This window comes from Pristiophorus japonicus, chromosome 5 (genome assembly GCF_044704955.1).
Source record: "Pristiophorus japonicus isolate sPriJap1 chromosome 5, sPriJap1.hap1, whole genome shotgun sequence".
Lineage (NCBI taxonomy): Eukaryota > Metazoa > Chordata > Chondrichthyes > Pristiophoridae > Pristiophorus > Pristiophorus japonicus.
Window position 1 is genome coordinate 197,218,184 of NC_091981.1, and position 24,646 is coordinate 197,242,829.

The 24,646-nt window shown below is 44.4% G+C and overlaps 1 protein-coding gene and 1 non-coding gene across 7 annotated transcripts in view; one reads left to right on the forward strand and one right to left on the reverse strand.

Moving 5' to 3' along the window:
* LOC139264555 (contactin-associated protein-like 2) overlaps nt 1-24,646 on the reverse strand; it is a 2,534,539-nt gene that overhangs the window by 1,406,230 nt on the left and 1,103,663 nt on the right. For all 6 annotated transcript variants that reach the window (XM_070881196.1, XM_070881199.1, XM_070881197.1 and 3 more), the window contains one exon: nt 9,759-9,908. In XM_070881196.1, coding sequence (XP_070737297.1) covers nt 9,759-9,908 — 150 coding nt within the window. The remainder of the gene's footprint in view (nt 1-9,758; nt 9,909-24,646) is intronic.
* LOC139264955 (U6 spliceosomal RNA) lies at nt 17,787-17,891 on the forward strand. Its single transcript, XR_011593436.1, has one exon. It is a non-coding gene; the product is annotated as a U6 spliceosomal RNA (small nuclear RNA).

Consider the following 24,646-nt stretch of genomic DNA (forward strand, 5'->3'; position numbering starts at 1 on the left):
ATATTCAAAAAGGAGTTAGATGTAGTCCTTACTACTAGGGGGATCAAGGGGTATGGCGAGAAAGCAGGAATGGGGTAATGTAGTTGCATGTTCAGCCATGAACTCATTGAATGGCGGTGCAGGCTAGAAGGGCCGAATGGCCTACTCCTGCACCTATTTTCTATGTTTCTATGTTTCTATGTTTCCGCCACGCCCCGTGTTTCCACGACGTGGCGGAAACCCATTCCCATTGCACCCGGCCTGGGGTCAATTGCAGCTGGCGGCAGCGACCCCTTTTCCACCCTGTGGGGGAAATTGCCCGCGGGAGCACGTCTGCCGCCGGTCGCTGCCCCCAACAGCTTCGCGAGGCAGGAAGCTGCCTGTGGCTGGACAGTGCAGCCATCCTTAAAGGGTGCCTCTTGGGTGCCGGGCCAAATGATCAGATTATCAGATATTCTATTTTACAGGTTTCCTGAGACAGGCACAACAAATTACTGAAATCAATACCCTTGGGACCAACAAAAATGGCTACCATTATTCTTTGAGAAATCATACAAAATTGTGCATTTTCTTCAAGAACCTTTGAGAATCTTAGCAGCCATTTAATTGCACTAAATGTACACGCAGCTTTCGTGGGTATTCTGGACCGCCAAGCTTCAGGTGACAAATTACAGAAAAGACTGTAATAAGAATAGAAAGGGAGTGAGAGTGAGAGAATCAGAAACAAAGAGAAATAGCAGCAGAAGAAAAGAGATATCCATGCACTATGTGGTGCAGTGTACCCTTCATTTCATGTTGAGCTAGCTGATCTCTCATAGAGGAAGGAAGGAGCAACAACAGAGGGAAGCATGGGTTCTTGCTGGTTGCTAGCAAGAGACTTCCACTTAAAGAAGTGTGCGTGCGTGTGTGTGGTGTGGCAGGAGAGTGGGGTGTGTGTGTGTGTGTGTGTGTGTGTGTGTGTGTGTGTGTGTGTGCGCTCGCGCGCGTGTAGGGGTGTGTCTGTGTGTGCACGTGCAGGGGGGGGTGGTATGGGTGAGTGGGGTGTATGTTTAGGGGCTTGTGGCGGGAAGGTGGGGTGCGTGCGTGCGTGTGTGGAGAGCGAGAGTGAGAGCTGGGTGTGGGTGGGGGGTGGGTGGGTGGGTGTGGCGGGGGCAGGGTTGAGCGTGGGGGGGGTCAGGGATGCGCGTGGGGGAGGCAGAGGTGCGCGTGGGGGGGGCAGGGGTGCATTGGGGGGGGCAGGGTTGCGCGTGGGGGTGTGGGTGTGGGGGGGAGCGTGTGGGGGGGGTGGGTGTGTGTGGGGGGAGTTGTGGGTATGTGGAGGGGGTGTGGGTATATGGCGGGAGGGGTGGGTGTGGGTGTGTGGGGCTTGTGAGTGTGGCGTGTGTGTGTGTGTGTGTGGGGTTGTGGGTGTTGGGGGGTGGGTTGTGTGGGTGTGTGTGGGGGGTGTGTGTCGGGGGGGGTGTGTGTCGGGGGGGGTGTGGGGGGGGTTGTGGGGGGGGCGGTGTGGAGGGGCGGTGTGGGGAGGGGGGAAGGTGCAGTGTGTGTGGGAGGCTGTGTGTGTGGGGGGTTGTGGGTGTGTATGTGGGAGGGGTTACATGGTGTCTGCTTTGGGCACAGTTGCGATGCCCTCCACAGTCAAACAGATTGGTGACACCCATGAATTCAGACTCACATTTGAATAAGGTAATGAGGAGCTGTAGGTGATAGTCCATGCTAGCATAAAAGGAGAGAAAAACAAGCGAGCAAGGAAAAAAAAGAGATACAAAAAATTAGAGACAAAAAAAAATGAAAATGGAGAAAACAAATAGAAACCCACAGAAAGGAAAACAGAAGTAAGGAGAATAAGCAATTCATGTGAAAGAGAATAATTTGTACATGTTCAATAATCTTAGGGGGAAAAAATTTGTCATCACCAGCAACTGCAGTTAACGGCTGCAGGAAATGGCCATAATGCTAACCGAGTGAAATTGGTCTGGGGGACATATAGATAGGTGGTGCAGCGCTCACCTACCATGCAATACCATCCTGGTGGTGTTGCTGGAGGGTCCAAGATGAAGTTCCTGTTCAGGTCTGGCATTACAACTTCCCACAGCCTCTGTGAGCGAAGCTGTGGAGCTCATAAGCAATTATTTGTAATGAAGAGGTCTGAGAATTAAAGGGGCATGCACACTGAATCAATACAAAATAAAAAGCAGTGAATCAATACATTTTTCAATTCTTTCTGCCTTTGAAGAAATATTCAATATTTAAAAGTTTCAAATACGAATATTCAGCTGCTAAAACTGAATGACTTTCTTAACCTTAACAAATGGTAAAACTGCCTCAGCACTAACACAAATGGCTCAGCAAGCCAGCGAAGGGTCACTGAGTGTTTCATATGCAGCATTCCAGCTGTGTGCAGGGGATCAACACTGCAAGAGCGGCCCTCTAACCACAGGGGCCAGGAACCCTCCAGAAAGAACAATGTGTGAGTACATCACTAAGGCTGTCACTGCCAACAGTATTGTCTCACCAAGTGGCTCCAGTGCCCAAAGAAGCTTCATGACCTCAGACTACTGGTCAAGGTCAGTGAATTCATCTTCAAAAGCCGTCTCCTACTAATTGCACCATTAGCCTCACACACTGCTCAATGCATGACCCCCAATCACTCATCTACCAACAATCTGCACCAATGACAAGGTACCTCTCCCATTCCTAGCCTCACCTCACCCCCTTGGAGGAGACGATGCAGGCCATTCTTGACAGGGGCATGATTGAGCCCTTGGCCAGTGGTGAGGCTGGAAGTATACAAGATGCAGGTATCCTCATATGTTGTCCTCCTTCTAGCATGCACCTCTTGCTTTCCCATCTTCCAGTCAGTGCAATTCCACCCTTGTGCCACCCTCATTTCACACACCCAAGAAATGCAACTTGCTCAGCAGTGGGACCTCAGGCAGATGATTTCATCCCGGAAATCCTGGCCACAAAGTGGCTGTCTGGGATGCATCCTTCCATCTGCTTCCTCCTCTTCTGCTTCGTCCTCTCTGTGCCTTCCTCTTCCCTCTGCAAGCAGATGCTGTAAATGTGAAATGACAGCATAAAATGCTGAAAATACTCAGTTGGTCAGGCAGTGTGTTGATCTGAGACCTGAACTCTATTTTTCTCTCCACGGATGTTTCGATACCTACTGAGTAATTGTAGCATGTTCTGTCTTCTCAAATGCCTTTATTTACCATCGAAGCCCTTCCAAGCGTCCAGCAGCACTTCCTACAAACTTATTTCTTTTACAACAAGCCACCACGTCAATAAAATAAAACAAAAGTCCAAACCCTTAAATTCAAACTTACCTGAATGATGTATGTGTCTCTTTAAGAGGTTCAGACATCACCACTGTCAGCCATTGTCAGCCTGCTTGCACATCAGTTTAACCTGGCATGCTTAGGACCCAGCTCTGAATTCAGCGCTAGGGTCAAAGTTCGCATTGGTGACATTAAGTCGACATTGCATGCTGATTGACGTCACCACACCATGATTTATTTTTACAGGGTGCTGCCGGTAGCGCAAAATGGGAGAGCAATATGGCAGCTGCCACGGGACCCACTACTCACTGGTGAAAGAGTGGCGGCCGCCATTTTGTTGCCATTTCATGGTGCTACAGAATGGCGGTGAGTACGTGAATTTCTAGCCCTGAAACTTAAAAAAAAATCTGTACATACTCAAGTGAAAAAAGAGAGAAAAAGTATGGGCATGTTATTTCTAAAGTAGCATTTGTCTGTATATGTATGAAAAACAGAATAAAATATTGGGACAATAAAGGGACTATGTGATTGCCAGGAACAATCTGATTAGGATACGGAAGCATCATGACATTACTAATATTTTTAAAAGTCACTTAGAAAGGTTGACTATATAGTGCATACAAGATGCAATGGAAAATTATGTTAGCATCACCATGACATTTTAGCAACACTTTCCCTCCCCCACTCCACAAAACCACTCAGTCCACATACTCTCCATCAATCTGAAGGATGGCAAGTTGAGGTTCCTGTTTCTTCAGCACTGTTTTGACACTGATCAATGTGAAGCAGGCTTGTCATTGGTTAAGATGAGGCCTGTTGGTTTCTTACCGAGTGCTCTGCAACAATGAACTATCTCATTGACAAGACTCATCATCAAGTGAACCTAACAGATTCAGCCTTGAAGACCAATATTGGAGGTTTGGGAATTCTGCACTTTTATTGCCACATGAGCTAGATATTCATTGATTTTTATTACACCCCAATTTTCACATTGAACTTACTCTTGTAATGAAAATTGCTGCAAAAAGCTGCTGAATCCCACCCTGATTTGGCTGCAGTGCCTTCAGCAAAACACATCCAAATTTAAGTCTGGTATTTCCAGTAATGTTGTATTGACTAGAATCCAATACCTGAGGCAAACACCAGATCACATTGTTATTGAAAATGCTTTATACCAATCTCTTTGGCTAGTTGACTTATGTTGATAAGACAGGCAGAACTTTTGTCTGACCAAATTACATCCATCACATAAATTATAATTTCCTCTCAAATTCAGCACACACAGACACGCGTACGATGTATGCTGCATTGGTGTTACAAATTACAGAAGAATGGCTTACATGTGCAGAGAGTATAACCTAGCCTGTGCAAGATGGGTTGCATTATTTAATGTGACTGATGTGATGGTCAGGCAATATCTCCTTCATAGAAATCCACCAAAGTGTATAAAACTTCCTTTTTCTTGCAAGTTATTTTTATATTATCTCTTTCTGCCGTTAGGTCATCTGCAACATACACAATACCACATTTAATATGAATAGTAGTTAACCTGCTCCCAGGATGCCACCAATGTCAATCTTGATCCAATCATGAGGGTGCCAAGGGACACCATGGATGAGCTTTCCTCTGAATTCATAGAAACATAGAAACATAGAAAATAGGTGCAGGAGTAGGCCATTCGGCCTTCAAGCCAGCACCGCCATTCAATGAGTTCATGGCTGAACATGCAACTTCAGTACCCCATTCCTGCTTTCTCGCCATACCCCTTGATCCCCCGAGTAGTAAGGACTACATCGAACTCCTTTTTGAATATATTTAGTGAATTAGCCTCAACAACTTTCTGTGGTAGAGAATTCCACAGGTTCACCACTCTCTGGGTGAAGAAGTTTCTCCTCATCTCGGTCCTAAATGGCTTACCCTTACCCTTAGACTGTGACCCCTGATTCTGGACTTCCCCAACATTGGGAACATTCTTCCTGCATCTAACCTGTCTAAACCTATCAGAATTTTAAACGTTTCTATGAGATCCCCTCTCATTCTTCTGAACTCCAGTGAATACAAGCTCAGTTGATCCAGTCTTTCTTGAAATGTCAGTCCCACCATCCCGGGAATCAGTCTGGTGAACCTTCGCTGTGCTTCCTCAATAGCAACAATGTCCTTCCTCAAGTTAGGAGACCAAAATTGTACACAATACTCCAGGTGTGGCCTCATCAAGGCCCTGTACAACTGTAGTAACACCTCCCTGCCCCTGTACTCAAATCCCCTCGCTATGAAGACCAACATGCCATTTGCTTTCTTAACTGCCTGCTGTACCTGCATGCCAACCTTCAATGACTGATGTACCATGACACCCAGGTCTCGTTGCACCTCCCTTTTTCCTAATCTGTCACCATTCAGATAATAGTCTGTCTCTCTGTTTTTACCACCAAAGCGGATAACCTCACATTTATCCACATTATACTTCATCTGCCATGCATTTGCCACTCACCTAACCTATCCAAGTCGCTCTGCAGCCTCATAGCATCCTCCTCGCAGCTCACACTGCCACCCAACTTAGTGTCATCCGCAAATTTGGAGATACTACATTTAATCCCCTCGTCTAAATCATTAATGTACAATGTAAACAGCTGGGGCCCCAGCACAGAACCTTGCGGTGCCCCACTAGTCACTGCCTGCCATTCTGAAAAGTACCCATTTATTCCTACTCTTTGCTTCCTGTCTGCCAACCAGTTCTCAATCCACGTCAGCACACTAGCCCCAATCACATGTGCTTTAACTTTGCACATTAATCTCTTGTGTGGGACCTCGTCGAAAGCCTTCTGAAAGTCCAAACACACCACATCAACTGGTTCTCCCTTGTCCACTCTACTGGAAACATCCTCAAAAAATTCCAGAAGATTTGTCAAGCATGATTTCCCTTTCACAAATCCATGCTGACTTGGACTTATCATGTCACCTCTTTCCAAATGCATTGCTATGACATCCTTAATAATTGATTCCATCATTTTACCCACTACCGATGTCAGGCTGACCGGTCTATAATTCCCTGTTTTCTCTCTCCCTCCTTTTTTAAAAAGTAGGGTTACATTGGTTACCCTCCACTCCATAGGAACTGATCCAGAGTCTATGGAATATTGGAAAATGACTGTCAATGCATCCGATATTTCCAAGGCCACCTCCTTAAGTACTCTGGGATGCAGACCATCAGGCCCTGGGGATTTATCGGCCTTCAATCCCATCAATTTCCCCAATGTAACCCCACTTTTTAAAAAAGGAGGGAGAGAGAAAACAGGGAATTACAGACCGGTCAGCCTGACATCGGTAGTGGGTAAAATGATGGAATCAATTATTAAGGATGTCATCGCAGTGCATTTGGAAAGAGGTAATATGATAGGTCCAAGTCAGCATGGATTTGTGAAAGGGAAATCATGCTTGACAAATCTTCTGGAATTTTTTGAGGATGTTTCCAGTAGAGTGGACAAGGGAGAACCAGTCGATGTGGTATATTTGGACTTTCAGAAGGCTTTCGACAAGGTCCCACACAAGAGATTAATGTGCAAAGTTAAAGCACATGGGATTGGGGGTAGTGTGCTGACATGGATTGAGAACTGGTTGTCAGACAGGAAGCAAAGAGTAGGAGTAAATGGGGACTTTTCAGAATGGCAGGCAGTGACTAGTGGGGTACCGCAAGGTTCTGTGCTGGGGCCCCAGCTGTTTACACTGTTCATTAATGATTTAGACGAGGGGATTAAATGTAGTATCTCCAAATTTGTGGATGACACTAAGTTGGGTGGCAGTGTGAGCTGCAAGGAGGATTCTATGAGGCTGCAGAGCGACTTGGATAGGTTAGGTGAGTGGGCAAATGCATGGCAGATGAAGTATAATGTGGATAAATGTGAGGTTATCCACTTTGGTGGTAAAAACAGAGAGACAGACTATTATCTGAATGGTGACAGATTAGGAAAAGGGCAGGTGCAAAGAGACCTGGGTGTCATGGTACATCAGTCATTGAAGGTTGGCATGCAGGTACAGCAGGCGGTTAAGAAAGCAAATGGCATGTTGGCCTTCATAGCGAGGGGATTTGAGTACAAGGGCAGGGAGGTGTTGCTACAATTGTACAGGGCCTTGGTGAGGCCACACCTGGAGTATTGTGTACAGTTTTGGTCTCCTAACCTGAGGAAGGACATTCTTGCTATTGAGGGAGTGCAGCGAAGGTTCACCAGACTGATTCCCGGGATGGCGGGACTGACCTATCAAGAAAGACTGGATCAACTGGGCTTGTATTCACTGGAGTTCAGAAGAATGAGAGGGGACCTCATAGAAACGTTTAAAATTCTGACGGGGTTAGACAGGTTAGATGCAGGAAGAATGTTCCCAATGTTGGGGAAGTCCAGAACCAGGGGTCACAGTCTAAGGATAAGGGGGAAGCCATTTAGGACCGAGATGAGGAGGAATTTCTTCACCCAGAGAGTGGTGAACCTGTGGAATTCTCTACCACAGAAAGTTGTTGAGGCCAATTCACTAAATATATTCAAAAAGGAGTTAGATGAAGTCCTTACTACTAGGGGAATCAAGGGGTATGGTGAGAAAGCAGGAATGGGGTACTGAAGTTTCATGTTCAGCCATGAACTCATTGAATGGCGGTGCAGGCTAGAAGGGCCGAATGGCCTACTCCTGCACCTATTTTCTATGTTTCTATGTTTCTATGTTTCTAACACAATTTCCCAACTAATAAGGATTTCCCTCAGTTCCTCCTTCTGACTAGACCCTCTGACCCCTTTTATATCTGGAAGGTTGTTTGTGTCCTCCTTTGTGAATACCGAACAAAAGTACTCGTTCAATTGGTCTGCCATTTCTTTGTTCCCCGTTATGACTTCCCCTGATTCTTACTGCAATGACCTACATTTGTCTTTACTAACCTTTTTCTCGTTACATATCTATAGAAGCTTTTGCAGTCCGTTTTAATGTTCCCTGCAAGCTTCCTCTCGTACTCTATTTTCCCTGCCCTATTCAAACCCTTTGTCCTCCTCTGCTGAGTTCTAAATTGCTCCCAGTCCCCGGGTTCGCTGCTATTTCTGGCCAATTTGTATGCCACTTCCTTGGCTTTAATACTATCCCTGATTTCCCTTGATAGCCACGGTTGAGCCACCTTCTCTTTTTAATTTTTACGCCAGACAGGGATGTACAACTGTTGTAGTTCATCCATGCGGTCTCTAAATGTCTGCCATTGCCCATCCACAGTCAACCCCTTAAGTATCATTCGCCAATCTATCCTAGCCAATTCACGCCTCATACCTTCAAAGTTACCCTTCTTTAAGTTCTGGACCATGGTCTCTGAATTAACTGTTTCATTCTCCATCCTAATTAGAATTCCACCATATTATGGTCACTCTTCCCCAAGGGGACTCGCACAACAAGATTTCTAATTAATCCTCTCTCATTACACAACACCCAGTCTAAGATGGCCTCCCCCCTAGTTGGTTCCTCGACATATTGGTCTAGAAAACCATCCCTTATGCACTCCAGGAAATCCTCCTCCACTGTATTGCTTCCAGTTTGGTTAGCCCAATTTATATGCATATTAAAGTCACCCATGATAACTGCTGCATCTTTATTGCATGCACCCCTAATTTCCTGTTTGATGCCCTCCCCAACATCACTACTACTGTTTGGAGGTCTGTACACAATTCGCACTAACATTTTTTGCCCTTTGGTGTTCTGCAGCTCTACCCATATAGCCTGGGTGGGAAAACATCTCTGGCATTCTACAACCTTACGGTACAGCACCTTACAACACATCATGCTACCTAAATACACCAGACTATCTTTAATGAGAGTTTAAAACAATTTACACATTGTTCATTTGTTAATCTGTGTCAGCTGTTGCTCAGTTGGTAGCACCATCGCCTCTGAATCAGAACGTTGTGGGTTCAAGTCCCACTCCAGGAACTAGAGCACATAAATCTAGGCTGACACTCCAGTGCAGAGCTGAGAGAGTGCTGCACTGTCAGAGGTGCCGTCTTTTGGATAACATTAAACTGAGGCTTCGTCTGCTCTCTCAGCTGGACTTAAAAGATCCCATGGCATTATTTCGAAGAAGAGCAGGGGAATTATCCCTGGTATCCTGGCCAACATTTATCCCTCAATCAACATGACCAAAACAGATTATCTGGTCATTATCGCATTGCTGTTTGTGGGAGCTTGCTGAGCACAAATTGGCTGCTGGGTTTCCCACATTAGAACAGTGACTACACTCCAAAAGTACTTAATTAGCTATGAAGCACTTTGAGACATGAAAGGTGCTATATAAATGCAACTCTATTCTTTTTAATGGCCATCCCATTCTTTTGGTCAAAATTACCACATAAATAAAATGGATTATATCCTGCTAACCTGATCAACTATGTTATGACATTCAACTGAAGAATTTCAACTAATTGTTTATAAATGAGCTCCATGAATTTCAGCGAATACAAAATAAGTGCATGCATTTTATGGTACCTCCAAAAAAATATTGATCTCCAGTCTTGACTTGCATTGGACTGTTTGTTCGAACAGCAGAGGCATCATCACCATCAATGGTAAGAATGGCAAAATTTTCTTTGGCGAGAAATCGTACTGTGTGCCACTGTCCATCATTGAGCCCAAAACCTGAAATTCAACAAGAAAACATCAATAATATTCTCTGCCAGCACAATGTTGCTGGAGGGTGTAAGCCCTGCAAACTGAAGCAATTAAAATAGCATACAGAATAATCAATTTATGGAATGAAACATAGTCAAAGTAAATGTGAATAAAGCATTCAGTCTCTTGCTGCACATATACGAATATCAATACGCTTTGCATTCCTGGAGAATCAAAAGTGATGACCTTATTTTTGAACATTCTGATTGATTCAGTGCACTGAATTATAATGAATTGATTTTTTATTGAAACATTGAGACCAGACAAAAATCGCTAAGAACCTAATGCATGTGCTAATTGAACTGCATCATAATTAAAACCAATAAACTTTAGCAAAAACACTGTTGTGTAGTTTTCTGAAAAAATTGTTTTTACTTTGCCTAAATTTGCAATCCTTACACACAAGATCATAGAATGATATAGCACAGAAGGAGGCCATTCAGCCCATCATGCCTTGCCGGCTCTTTGAAAGAGCTATCCAATTAGACCCACTCCCATGCACTTTCCTCATAGCCCTGCAAATTTTTATACAATGGCCTGTAATTTGTGGACCCTCCAGGCATGTATGCGCCCGTAATGGCCGTACAAGTGCCAGGTTTTCCTCTGCAAAGCGCATGCTCGAAAACCCAGAACTTATGATCGTTCAAGAATCATCATGACTGATCCAGCGCATACCCGGGAAAAGGGCATCCATGGGCAGAGTGGTGTGCCTATTTTTGCTTTTGTGCTTAATGCTACGATCTTAATTTACCTAAAAATAAGGGATGTAATAAGGGATATAAATGTAAATTTTACTACATTTGCTACAAATCATAATTTAAAGTATAACCGAGCTCACTATGCTACCTGTGTAAGTCTCAGAATTCAAACACTATGAAATGCTATTTTTCTGTCAAAGCTTCCTATGAGGGTTACAGTCTTCCTCCCATAGCCTTCAGTTTATATCAGGTATACTTTTTCTCTCCTTTTTCATGAATTTTCCAAATATATTTGAAGTCTATAAGTAACAGCAAAATTCAGATGTTCCTCAAAAAAATAGCAATAGTGCAAAATCAATTGCAAGTCACAGAATATACAAAGGCTTTCAATTGTACAAGATCTGCGGAATAATGGCTTAGAACAAGCCTTCATCAAGTGGTTGGAGAAAATTATACCTAAATGAAGCACAATGCAATTGTAACTGCAGGAATAGCAGTAAAACATTTGAAAATGTGCCCTATGATGCATGTAAAGTAAATATTTGTATAAATATATAGAAGCAATATTAGAAACTAAAGTATCCTGGGTTTAGCTAAAGTGACAGGGTTTAAAACCCCAAGGAGGAGTTAAACCTCTACATCCCAGTGACTGTCTAGATGTAACTTACTAATTACAACAAATAGATTTACCAAGGAAAATCTACCTAAGTATAACATTTTACTGCAACAAAAAAAAAATCAGGATTTCACAAAACTCTTGACAGATGTTCACTTTATTTGAAGGATATTAGGAACAGAATCTTTTGCTAATCTTCAAAGTACAAAAAAACGCTTCTTGAAACTTTCAAAGTTTGATCATTTATCGAATTCCCAACTTTAATGTCAGTTCAGTAGTCCATTAATTTAGTAACTAATTGGAAGCACCATGCAAATCACATATGGGTTGTAATTTATCTGCGGTTGTAATGATGGCGAAAGTGTCAGCGATTACAACTGTGAAATTGACAGCAACTTCTAGCATCCACACTTGCGCAGTTAAACGCAGAAATCTATCAGTCATTCCCTGCTCCTCCGCACACTGCGCTGTTGAACTCCAGAGTTGGCAATCCATTGAAATCACTGAACTGATGAAACCTTCTTGTTACGCTGGAATATTACTGTTAAAAACCTCTGAAAAAATTATGCGTACTGAGTCATAATTGCTGTTGAACGATATTTGTGGAATATCAAATTTTTCCATTATGATAAAAGTTTCATGATTTTTCATATAATATATGACGGACAAGAAATTGCGTAGCGCCCCATTTGGGGGTGATAACTTTTGTGGGTGCACAAAAGAATTGCCGGGCGCTGCACAATTGATTCTGACGGGAACTTCCGGTTTAGTGCTCCAAGAGGGAAGCTGAGAGCTAAATCAAGCACCACCACTTCTCTTAGAGCATTAAAGGGATGGTAGAATCATACAATCATAGAAATTTACAGCATGGAAGGCGGCCATTTCGGTCCATTGTGTCTGCGCCGGCCGACAAAGAGCTATCCAGCCTAATCCGACTTTCCAGCTCTTGGTCCATAGCCTTGTAGGTTACGGCACTTCAAGTGCACATCCAAGTACTTATTAAATGTGGTGTGGGTTTCTGCCTCTACCACCCTTTCAGGCATTGCGTTCAAGACTTCCACCACCATCTGGGTGAAGGTAGAGTCAGAATGCTGCACAATATCCCATGCACGCTGCAGGTTTCACATGTCTGGACAATTTCTTGGGCCATTTGGCAGCTCCGTTGAATCCTTATCACTTGTATGCTCCATGCTGTAATCACCTAGTGTCAGTTCCAATTCATAACCAACAGTACATTTGTTATCAGCAATTATTGTGCATTGTTCAACGGGTCACTTTAATTCCTTATTAGTTACTAACTAGAGCAAATACTATAAATCCAAATTCTTCAAACAATTCCAAAGCATATCAACCAGATCTAGGGAAAATTAATTTGCTATTTTCAAATCCTGTAGTGTTCTTTATGTGGTCTTGTGGATAAATGCGAAAAAAACACAGAACTGTTAGGCATCCAATTATGAAAAATGCAACACAAGAAATTGGCTGGAACACTGATTTTACACTTCTGGGACTTGACTTTAAATCTATCCCAAACTTATGGGTGCAAAGTCTGGCTCACACTTTCTATCGTTCTGCTTGGTATAAAAGGAACTAAAGGAAATGAACTTGGTCAGTCTTAATGCAGCTCTGAGTGGGCACAAATCCCCAACAGTACAACGGCCCATAATTCAGGTACTAATTTGAGCAAAACTGGCAGTCTTTCTTAGTAAAACCACAAGGGTGGCTGGTGAGAAATTGAAATGCTGCATTGGCAGGTAGGTAATGCTCTCCAAGTTTAGAATTAAGATATATATATATACATATATATATGGGCTGGGCGGATTTTATTTATTTACTATCTGTGGCAAAACTATCCATGTTTTATTTACAGTTGCTTTTATAATTTGCGACAAATAGTAAACAGAAAATCTTCCCAAACTGTTGGTGAAGAGAGTGCAAGGATTTAACTCTGCTTCAAAGTCATGCTGCCATCTAACATTGATGGTGACATTTGGGGGGGGGGGGGGGGGGGGGAATTTGAACCTAAAAACAATAGGAGAGTTTGGAGCGTGGGGGTCGTTAAATCGTTAAAAATGGAATTCCCGACCTGATCCCGCTTCCAACCCGCCCACTTACAACTTTAGAGGGCGTAGGACCGGGGAGATGGGGAGCGACCAACCCGTTTCCAAGGAGTGGGATGTCAATTTAAATATTATAATGAGGCTGGAAGCCTCTTTTTTAGCCACCATTCTGTTTTTAACTGCATGTGGACAGGTTTCACACAATTCGTGAAACCCGGCAGTTACAGCAAGACAGGGACTGCTGCATCCAGGAGGAAAGTGCCTTTATACCTACCTCCTGGATCCAGGGTCCCTACCTAACACACCCCCTGCAATCAGGGACCTCCTCACGAGACTGCTGATCACTTTCCCAGACCCCCCACGGTCAGCTTGAGGTCAGCCACATACCTCTGATGGCCGTCCCAAAGTTTTCTTCCTTCCCTCCCCACAACGATGGTCCTCAGGCTGGCCATGATCCTCCGGTGGCTGGCCTCAATCTTCCTCCCACCACCCTGGTCCTTCGATGGCCACGATCTACTTTCCTCTCCCCCCTCCCCCGATCCTTCAATAGTCGCAATCTTTTCTTCTTCCTCCTCCCTTTCCACCCCCCGCCCCCAACAGGCGCGATCATCTTCCCTCTACCAATACCCCCGCCACCCCCCCCCCCGGTCCCTCGACTGCCGGCACCAGCCCCCATGCGATCCCTCCCTCCCTCCCTCCTCCGTGCGGCCTAGTGCTACAGACCGACCCACCTGCGGCCAGCCAGCCTGCCTCTCAATCTGCCTGGCTGTGGGTGGGAAACCAAGGCTTCAGGTGCAAATCAGGCCCTGCCTGTAGGAAACCCGTTCTCCGGGATTTCTTGTCTGCATTGGAGCACCTCCACTCCCAATCCGCCGTCTCCATGAAAATTCAGCCCATGATTTCAAAGTGAAATATTCTTCCATTTCCCAGCACTGCCACCTGTCAACTTTAATGCAAAATCCACCAAAAAATAAATTTAAAACAGTTGAAAAGAGTGCATTGGCTGTCTACATTGACTATTGCTATACAGTAAATAAAAGCTCCATGGATAATATATGACACACAGGGCCATGTATCACATCTCATTCATTAAAACAGCTGCCAGATGCTGATACTGGGATGAATCCTTCAAGATCATAGGTCACAAGATGAATTGCAATGAATTACGTGGTTGAGCAGTCCTTAGAGAATCACTTCCCGCAAACTATGTGGCGCCATCAGTCACACACTAGTAAATATGCTTTACTTTTGAATGCTGAGGACTCGGACCACACTGATTCCAGTATGTCAGCAGTAATGACTATACCGACAAGCTGTAGTACCAATATTGCTTGCTCTGACTTACGTAGGCTTCACTGAATTTGTATAAAATGAACAAGAGGATATTTATCATAACATAATCAGGCCAATGATGCAGTCCATGCACGGCAGCATTGGGTCCACTGTTCTTTGGTGCTGCATGCACCTGCACTGCACTGAGTTGACATAGAATTACATAGAATACACAGCACAAAAACAGACCGTTCAGCCCAACTGGTCTGTGCCGATGTTTATGCTACACATGATCCTCCTCCCACTCTATTTCATCTAACTCTATCTACATATCCTTCTATTCCTTTCTCCCTCATGCACTTATTCAGCTTCCCTTTAAAGGCATCCAAGATATTTGCCTCAACTACTCCATGTGGTAGCAATTTTCACCAGCACTGTTACAAAGAGGAAGCACTGGGTTAAAATTCACACAGTTAAGGTGAATTAAATTTGGGATCAGCCATAGTCTACTGTTTTCTTTCGCTATGAGACAGATTAAGGTAGTTGGTGAGAAATACTGATTTCACCTGATATATCCAGGTATGAATCCAAGTGCATGCCTGAATACATGACTAGTGGAATTTGGACTACTGTTTATTGATCACCAAAGGTACAACTGCACATATGATCTTCCTCCACTGCCACAATCTGTAAAGAGAGAGATATGGCTATAGCAGTACACAATGAGCATTCCTTGGAGAAACAGGCACAGATAACAGATGCAGTGCAGCTTTAAGATGCTGTCAATAAAACTCCAAATTATTTCCACAAACTTCCTTTCTCTTACAACAGTAATGTAGCACAGAAGCAGTGAATGACAAACAGCTACATAAATATCAGCAAACCAACAATACAATTTCAGCAACGAGGATACAAAGGAAGAGAAGAGGTGTCCCATGCAGTGCCTGTTTTATAAAGGCACTGGGACACAGATGCTATCAGTGCAATATATGACATTCCTTAATTTAAATAAAAATTGGTTTTTAACGAGCCTGGCACATAAGTGCGCAGACAATTCAGGATCACAAGATGACAACGCTGCATAAAAGGCCTGTGACCTCAGTGCTCCATAATACAGAGAAGCAAAACTGCAATGCATGGCAGTACAATGGGTGCCCAAATGTTGGTTTGAGGCTCCTTTTGTAAAATTGGGCTGCTCTGAATACAGAAAATTCAAATCATCTTTGCCGGCAAGTTCCCTGGAGATGCTCAGCAGGCATAATGAGGCACAAGGCCCAATATTGGGTGGGCTTACCCACTCAAGCGCAGGGATTGCTCCCTATGCCCAGTTCTAGAACTAATTTCTTGACCACTAACTCGAGGGCAGGGAGAGATAATTGACTAAAATATTGATATACTTCCATTAATTCTTGACATATTGCACTCATATATTGTAAAAACCCAACTAGTTCATTAATTCTGTGAATTACTGGCTGTGTAGCTCAATAGGCAGCACACTCTCCTCTGAGTCAGAAAGTTGTGGGGTGAAGTTCCACTCCAGGGACTTGAACACATAAATTTAGGCTGACACTCCAGTGCAGTGCTGAGGGAGCGCTGCACTGTCGGAGGTGCCGTCTTTCGGATGAGATGTTAAACTGAGGCCCCGTCTGCTCTCTGAGGTGGACATAAAAGATCCCATGGCACTATTTCGAAGAAGAACAGAGGAGTTATCCCCTGTGTCCTGGCCAATATTTATCCCTCAATCAACATAACAAAAAAAACAGGTTATCTAGTCTTTATCACATTGCTGTTTGTGGGAGCTTGCTGTGCACAAATTGGCTGCTGCATTTCCCACATTACAACATTGCCTACACTCCAAAAGTACTTAATTGGCTGTAAAGCACTTTGAGACATCCAGTGGTCATGAAAGGCGACATATAAATGCAAGTCTTTCTTTCTTTAATGTTGTTTAGTTAAGGAAACCTGCTGCCCTTGTGTATGGTAAAACTTGCTACCATTCTAGCTTGGAAATATATTGCTTGGAAATCATCGTCATTGGGTCAAAATCCTGGAACTCCCTCCCTAACAGCGCTGTGGGAGTACCTTCACCACAAGGACTGCAGTGGTTCAAGAAGGCGGATCACCACCACCTTCTCAAGGCAATTAGGGATGGGCAATAAATGCTGTCCTTGCCAGCGACGCCCACGTCCCAGGAATGAATGAAAAGAACTTAGGGCAACTAGGGATAGGAAATAAAAGGGATGCCAGTGATGGCCAAACTCAAGAATGAATTAAAAAAGTCAATTTATGTCAATTTGTTCCAGTTAAAAACTCTAAAGTGTTAAATTACAGGATTGCATACACTAAGTGAGGAACCATGCTTGCAGGGAGTCCCATAAGGACACTGTACGTTTGGCCAACTTTGCAATCTTTCCATCCATTCCTATTTAAACTTGACTGGGACTGGAATATTTAATCTGACATGGCATCTTACATTGTTCCTTGATCAATCTTTCTTGCCATGCCATTTTTACAGTCCCAGCAGATCAACAATCTTGCAGTATTAGATCATTTCTAGTCGTACTTGCCTAACCCTCAACCTCATTACTATTAGATATTCATGCAGCTTTAATTGTTACAGTATTACTTGCTTCAGACGGGAGGTTATTCCACATATTTATTACACCGGGGTCCAAAAAATCCATCTAAATTCATCTTCCTTCAGATGTTTTAATAATTTAATTCATGTGACCTCCAGGTCTATGTTCACAATCTAAGTTACGCAACCCAAGACTCGAGATAGCCCACAGTTGGAGTATTACATGCAGTTTCTTGGAACTGCAGTATCGGAAGGATATAAAGGCAAAGGAAAAGGTGTAGCGTAGATTCACCAGGATGTTACCAGGATACAAGGTTATAGTTCTGAAGGAAGACTTGAGAAGCTGGGGTTTTGTTCACTCAGACTGAGAAGGTTAGGTAATGACCTCATTATGAAGGGTTGTGATTGGATAAATAGTAATAGGTCGTAGGGCAAGAGCACACAAAAAGAATTAAAGGGAAACTTAGAAAAAAATGCCTTTATACAGAGCACAATTAGAATTTGGAATTGCCTATCACAAACCAGAGATGAAGCAGAGTATATAACTTACTTTTGAAAAAAAAGAGGAATGTTAAATAGAATGGGGAGCGAGGATGAGCGTGAGGTTTTATCAGGTGGCTCCTGTAGAAATGCAGATACACTAAATTTGGATCGATACAGAAATGATTAGCATGGCCCCTGCGCTAGGATGAGGTGCAAATTTGAGAAAACCAAAGGTACATTGTTGATGGGTCAAATGGCCTCTTCCTATGCTGAAACATTGTATGACCCACCTAAACTAATGCCAAGTTACAGAGTTTAAGATACACTATATAATTTTAAGACTCTTTGCATATTATACAGGTGCATTTGATTCCAGGGCTTTTGCCACAAGATAAGCAAACATGCCTGTAATATATTCAATTGAATTTTCACACTCTGTGCCATTCTTTTATGTTATCAGAAGCGCTTTGCAAATGTAAATTTAACAATTTGAGGCGAAATTGACCTGTGCCCTGACTGGGAGCAAAAGTCCCGCCCCCGCTGCTGAATTGAGCTTACCACCCCTCAAAGGAAGCAGAGGGCAATCTCGTGCGCTCCACTTCCTTTGGGGATGGTTACCTAGGCGCTACTGGGTTGGTGAGGGAAGCACTACACAGATGCTTTGCATGGCACTGATGCACTTCAATGCCACTTCCCTTACCTTAACTAGGCCACCAGGGCAGCAGTAAACCAGGCCTGCAGCCCGGCACCCAAAACGGAGTGCTGGGATACATGATGGTGGCCCGGACCATGCTAGGGCTGCCATCGTGGAGCTGACCCAAGAGTTGACAATGCAAAAAAGCTGGCGGCCTGGGACACCGGCCCCCTCTCCTTTATCTAGTGCCCCGAGAGCGGATGTCGCCAACTTCGTGACCCATAAAGCTGCCGTTGCCATCCGGCCGCGGCAGCCACGTGGCCCGCGGGGCAGTAAGGGGTCTGCACGGGACTGTGAGGGGCCGCCGAGCACGGTGATGACATCATCGCCAGTTGCGTGCGGCCTGGGCACATGCTGCCATGGCAGCGCCTCCGCAAATTCCCGGACAATTTCCTGGGAGATCGGTAACGGAGCTTTAAAAAGGAGCAATTTTGTCCCCTTTATTTTCTCAGAAACTGTGATTTATTTTACATGAATTAGAAGATAAATTAGGGAAAATGGTATTGACATTTGAGTTACAGCAAATTTCTACGTTTCCTGTTTAGTGAAAACTGCATCTTGGGGTTTGGCTCACCTTCGAGAAGTATCGAACATCGTATAGTTGCTGTATTGGCATGGTAGATAAAAATTAAACTCACCACAGAAAAATAAGTCTTGACCATTCCAGTCCAAGTACCTTTTTCACGAAGTGATGTGATAATTTCTGCCAAATAACCTCGCTGGCACTGTATATTAACCACTACAAGCATGTAGTTTCATTGGGCCCAAGTTTCCACAAGAAAAAAAACGGGCGCCCCTCCGGGCGCCTAAAAAAATCCTCGGTATTCTCCACCTACTTACAGGTCCTCTGGCTCTCGGCGCAGCCAGTACGAGCTGTGGGGGGGGCGGAGCCAGGTCCCTGCGCTGAAAACAGTGCCGGGACCTCTGCACATGCACGCTACAGTCGGCACGCAAGTGCAGTAGCTCCAGGCGCCGAACTGTGTGGGAGGGGCCCGAAGCACGCAGCCCCTAGCCCTGGCTGAATGGCCTCACTGGGGCTGCGTGAATGAGGCTCCTCCCACGGCCAGCTCCTGCTCCCCGCCCCCGACAAGACCCGACACCCGCTCCCCCCCCGCCCCCGCCGACCAGACCCGACCCGACCCGACACCCGCTCCCCCCCCCCGCCGATCAGACCCGACACCCACTCCCACCTCCCCCGCCCCGACCCAACACCCGACACCCGCTCCCCACCCCCCCCCCCCGACTGACCCGACCCGACCCGTGCTCCTGTTCCCCGACCCGACCCGCCCCCCCCACCCCCACTGGACCCGACTCCCGACTCCCGGACTGGATCCGATCCGACCTGACCTCTGCCTTCCCCACCCCCCCCCTCTCTCTCCCCCCCCTCTCTCTCTCCCCCCCCGCTCTCTCTCTCTCCCTCCCTCCCTCCCCCTCTCTCTCTCTCCCTCCCTCCCCCTCTCTCTCTCTCCCTCCCTCCCCCTCTCTCTCTCTCCCTCCCTCCCCCTCTCTCTCTCTCTCCCTCCCTCCCTCCCCCTCTCTCTCCCTCCCCCCCTCTCTCTCTCTCTCTCCTTCCCTCTCCCTCCCTCTCCCTCTCTCTCTCCCTCCCTCCCCCTCTCTCTCTCTCCCTCCCTCCCCCTCTCTCTCTCTCCCTCCCTCCCCCTCTCTCTCTCTCCCTCCCTCCCCCTCTCTCTCTCTCCCTCCCTCCCCCTCTCTCTCTCTCCCTCCCTCCCTCTCTCTCTCTCTCTCCCTCCCTCCCCCTCTCTCTCTCTCTCTCCCTCCCTCCCCCTCTCTCTCTCTCCCTCCCTCCCCCCCCCCTCTCTCCCTCCCTCCCCCCCCCCCTCTCTCTCTCTCCCTCCCTCTCTCTCTCTCTCTCTCTCTCTCCCCCTCCCGCTCAGCGGCACGAACGGCTGCAGAATTCTCCCTGGCTGAAGCACTTTCACACAGGTAGGAAGATGGTTTATTTAATCTTTTCTTGGCTTATAAATGTTTATTCAGGTTGGATTTATTTGTATAATATTTGTAGAAGTATAAATAAGGATTTATTGTCGAATTTAATGAGTTCCCTCCCCCCCTCCCCCCCACCTCGTTCTGGACGCCTAATTTGTAACCTGCGCCTGATTTTTTAATGTGTAGAACAGGTTTTTTCAGTTCTACAAAAATCTTCACTGGCTCCATTCTACTTTAATTTGGAGTACATTTTCACTGTGGAAACTTTCAAATCAGGCGTCAGTGGCCGGACACGCCCCCTTTTGAAGAAAAAATTCTGTTCTAAACTAGAACTGTTCTACCTGACTAGAACTGCAGAAAAAAATATGTGGAGAATTGCGATTTCTAAAATAGTCCGTTCTCCACCAGTTGCTCCTAAAAATCAGGTGCGAATCATATGGAAACTTGGGCCCAATCTTTCAAGTTGCAATTGTTGCTAGATATTGGCCCAGAAATTCCTCTGGGCGTCTTCCCTCGGGCAATTGCCTCCTCGCTGGAGATTTTTTACGAATTTTACCTGGTGGTCCAGGAGGCGTTCTGATTTCCGATGGGGAGGCCTTTTCCTCCCATGCTGCGAAGCGCGCTCCCGTGCAGAGGGTCTCGACACAGAAGATGCAGTCATGTGTGACTGCTCAGCCAATCGGCTAATTATTTCACAGGTTCCCATTAATAGCACTGAGACTTGCGTAACTATGAGTTCTCAGTGCTATTAATGGGAACAAAAGCATTAAACAAAATAATAAAAAGTAAAAAACAGACCACACATATTTAAAATTAATTGAAATTAAAGTTATTGTATCTTATAAAAATAAAATATTTTCCTGATTTTTTCTTTTAAAAAAGTTTTTTTAATTATGGTTAAAAATAAACTTCCCGTAGTGGGGAGGGTTTTAACAATAAACTATGTGTTTATAATTTTATTTTACAATTGTTTTAGTGTGTTTTAAAACACTTGTGCCTATGCAGGTGCAAGAATTTTGAGGACATTTGCTGGACAAGATATGGGTAAATAGCACAATCTTGCCCATACAAATGTCCTCACTCCCGATCTGGCTACGATCTGTCAAGCTCCAGCTTGACAGATCGGAAAAGCCGGTTTTCAGCACATGCTGAAAACCAGCTTTTCTGATGTCTTCCCGGGTGTGTAGAAACTTTGTATGGGCCCGGGACATTGGAAATTCTGCAACATTATAAAAAAGTAAAATTTAAAATTATTATTTTTTTTAAATTTTTCTTCCGTCTTTTTTTCTCTCTCTCAATCCAATCTTTCTTTCACTCACTTTATTTCTCTTTCAGTACCTGATTTGACATTGAATGCATCCACTCTAATTCAGCCTCCTCCTCAGTGCTTGCGTTATGCTCACAATGCTTCAATCTGATTGGTTAAGGAGATACACAGTTGCTTTCCCTGTTCATTCAGGTCCCAAATGTCCATTTTCCTTTGCTGCACTGTTATCAGCTCACAATTTAAGTGACTTGCCATCCAAAAACTTTAAAAACCTAAATGTGCAAGGGCTAGGCTCACTGCCATTAGATGGCCTGCGACAGCAAAATCTGACGCATACATTCTATATATTAAACATTTTACATCTGCATGTACTTCCTTCCTAAAACTTTATTTGCTATTATGTTTTTTGCTCACAGTTCTGTGTCCAATTTTCTCACTGTAAATTCCTATGCTGATATTTTCCAATCAATTTTCCTATGTGAACTATCTTGTCATTTTGCCATTACAGGTTCTGGCTATTAGGTGACTCCAGCAAGGAAATTTGTGAAATCTCTTTAACCATCTTGTTTTTTTGATAAACTTCCGGAAGTCAAGTATTAAACTTTATATTAAAGTTTTTGGGGCCAAAATTGCCCCTTTTTTTAAGAGCCGTTACCAACGGGTCAGTCAGCAACGAACACTCAGTCGGGGTGGAGGTGCTGACATTTTAGAAATTGCCCTCGTGCATTTTTGTGGTGGTGCATGCTACTGCTCCACCCGTGTTCCTGCCCGTTCGGCCGCGCGCCGACCCCTTACCGACCGGCGGCGACCCCTTTCCGCCCCGTGAGGAAAATTACCCTGAGGGAAATTGGCCGCCGCTTGGTGCCCCCGACAGCTTTTCCCGGCGGGAAGCTGTTAGTGGCTGGGCGGTGCGTCCACTAGTAAAGGGGAGGGCACATTTATTTAAAATTTATTTTAATTGTCGGCCAACTCCGAAGTTGGCCTGACAATGGCGGCCACTGGTTCGGCCGGGCCACCAACAGGCAGCCCAGCACCCCCTCTTGGGTACCGGGCCACTGGCCCAGCCAAAACCCTCCCTGGTGGCCCAGTCAGCACCACTAAAGTTCATGCAGAGCTTGCAGCGGCCCTCCCCTTTAAGTGAATGTCCGCGTCGTGCTGATGCCATACGTGTCGTGCTGACACGGTCCGCGGTGCGCACATGAATCTATCCCCCCCTTCCACCCGCTCCCCACCGACTTCTCCCCGACGCAGCCTGACTGCACCGCCCCACCAGAAGAAAAATTTTAAAAGAGGGCAAAATCGCTCCATACACCGCCCCAACTATTGGGGCGATAAATCAACAAAGAAAACGGTGAGTGTGCCCCGTTTTGGTCAGAGGGCAATTTCACCCCTTTATGTCATGCATTTTAAAATAAGTATTGAAAATTTTAATTTCTTTATGTCAATAACATTAATGATTAAAAATTGAACTGCTTCAGCACCCTTGGGCTTTCTCCCCACCCCCATCTCCGACGACAGCTTCAGGGGAAGCTACTCGGGTGGCTTAAAGAGCCAAAACGCAGCAGCAGGCAGCAGATAGATTGTTTAGTTCGGTAAGGATATCAAGCGATATGGAGCAAAGGCAGGAATATGGAGTTGAGATGCAGATCAGCCATGATCTAATTGAATGTTGGAACTGGCCCGAGGGGCTGGATGGTCTACTCCTGTTCCTAATGTTCCTAGTTCAGGGAAGTACCAGAAGTGCTCATCAGGATACTACAATGGGTTAAAAAAACAAGCCTTCATTTCATCCTCTATACCACTATATTATGATTTTAAAAACTCCCTTAATGATTTTGCTGTTTACAAGTTTTTGTAAGAAAGTGGCTTTGCCTCAGTTTGGATTTTAGCTTAAGTCCAATGCTCTTGCTTTGATTCATTTATCAGAACAGGAGTGTGTACTGAAGATTACTGAGTGGAAAGCGTTTCAAAAAAGTCAACAGATGAAAACATGAAAAATAACTTAAGTGTTAAAACATCAAATTGGGAAAAAATCGCATTAAAACACAAGCTCACACTACGAGTACGTAGAGAGAATTAAAAAATTATGCTCGGCAGGGCAGAAAGGCAACAGAAGAATAAGAATAAAGCATCTACCAGAAAAAACACTAAAAACTAACATATGTGAGAGAAGCATAAAAGAAATAAATAGAAAAAAGAGAAATTGGGATGAAACCTAGCAACTAACTGATAGTATAAAGAAAATTAAAGAAAGGATAATCATTCACGGAGAAAGAATTCAGTTCAGTAGTGCCGTACACTGAAACAGTGAAATAAGAAAAAGATGAAATGAAGGAAAGAGAAATAAATGGATGGATATTTGTTATAATCAGAGTAGTATGTTCACAGAGTGCTGCAAATGGTAAAATAAATGGTGATGTGAAAAGATAAATGACTCTCTTGTATTAGATCTGTTTTTATGTTGCTAAATAGAGAAAACTCCAACCAGCAAACCTTATGATATTATTACCACTCCCCTCTATTTACAGCAGCTTCCAAATGCTGAAATATGGCTTTGATTCCTACGAGCCAGATTTGGTTGTTGATTTTCCATCTGGCTCAAATGGTACAAACAAGACTGCCAGCAGCTTTTTTTTTCTGCCAATGAAGGGGAACTATCATTGAATTTGTTACATTTAATATGCCACTTTTCTATGCTGCAAGTTGCGCAGAAACAGTAATGTTACACCACAAATAAATACTAATTTTCTCTTAAATGTTATGTATTATTTAAGCTCGTAGGCCAAATAAATGTGAAATGGTTTAGTCAAACAATAAGAATGATGATTAGAAATATTACCAACAATGCGGAAAATATGACCGTAAATAAAAAAGACTTTCATTTATGAAGCATATTTCATCATTTTCAAAAATGACTTGAAGCACTTTGCAAACAATAAATGAATTTCAAGTGCAGTGACTGTTGTGTTGGCAAAGCTAGCAGCTATTTTCTAGCACCTCGAATGAGAACTTTAAACATTCACCTGAACTATTGGCACAGGCATACAAGTGTCTCATTTTAACACCTCATTCAAAGAACCTTGCCTTCAG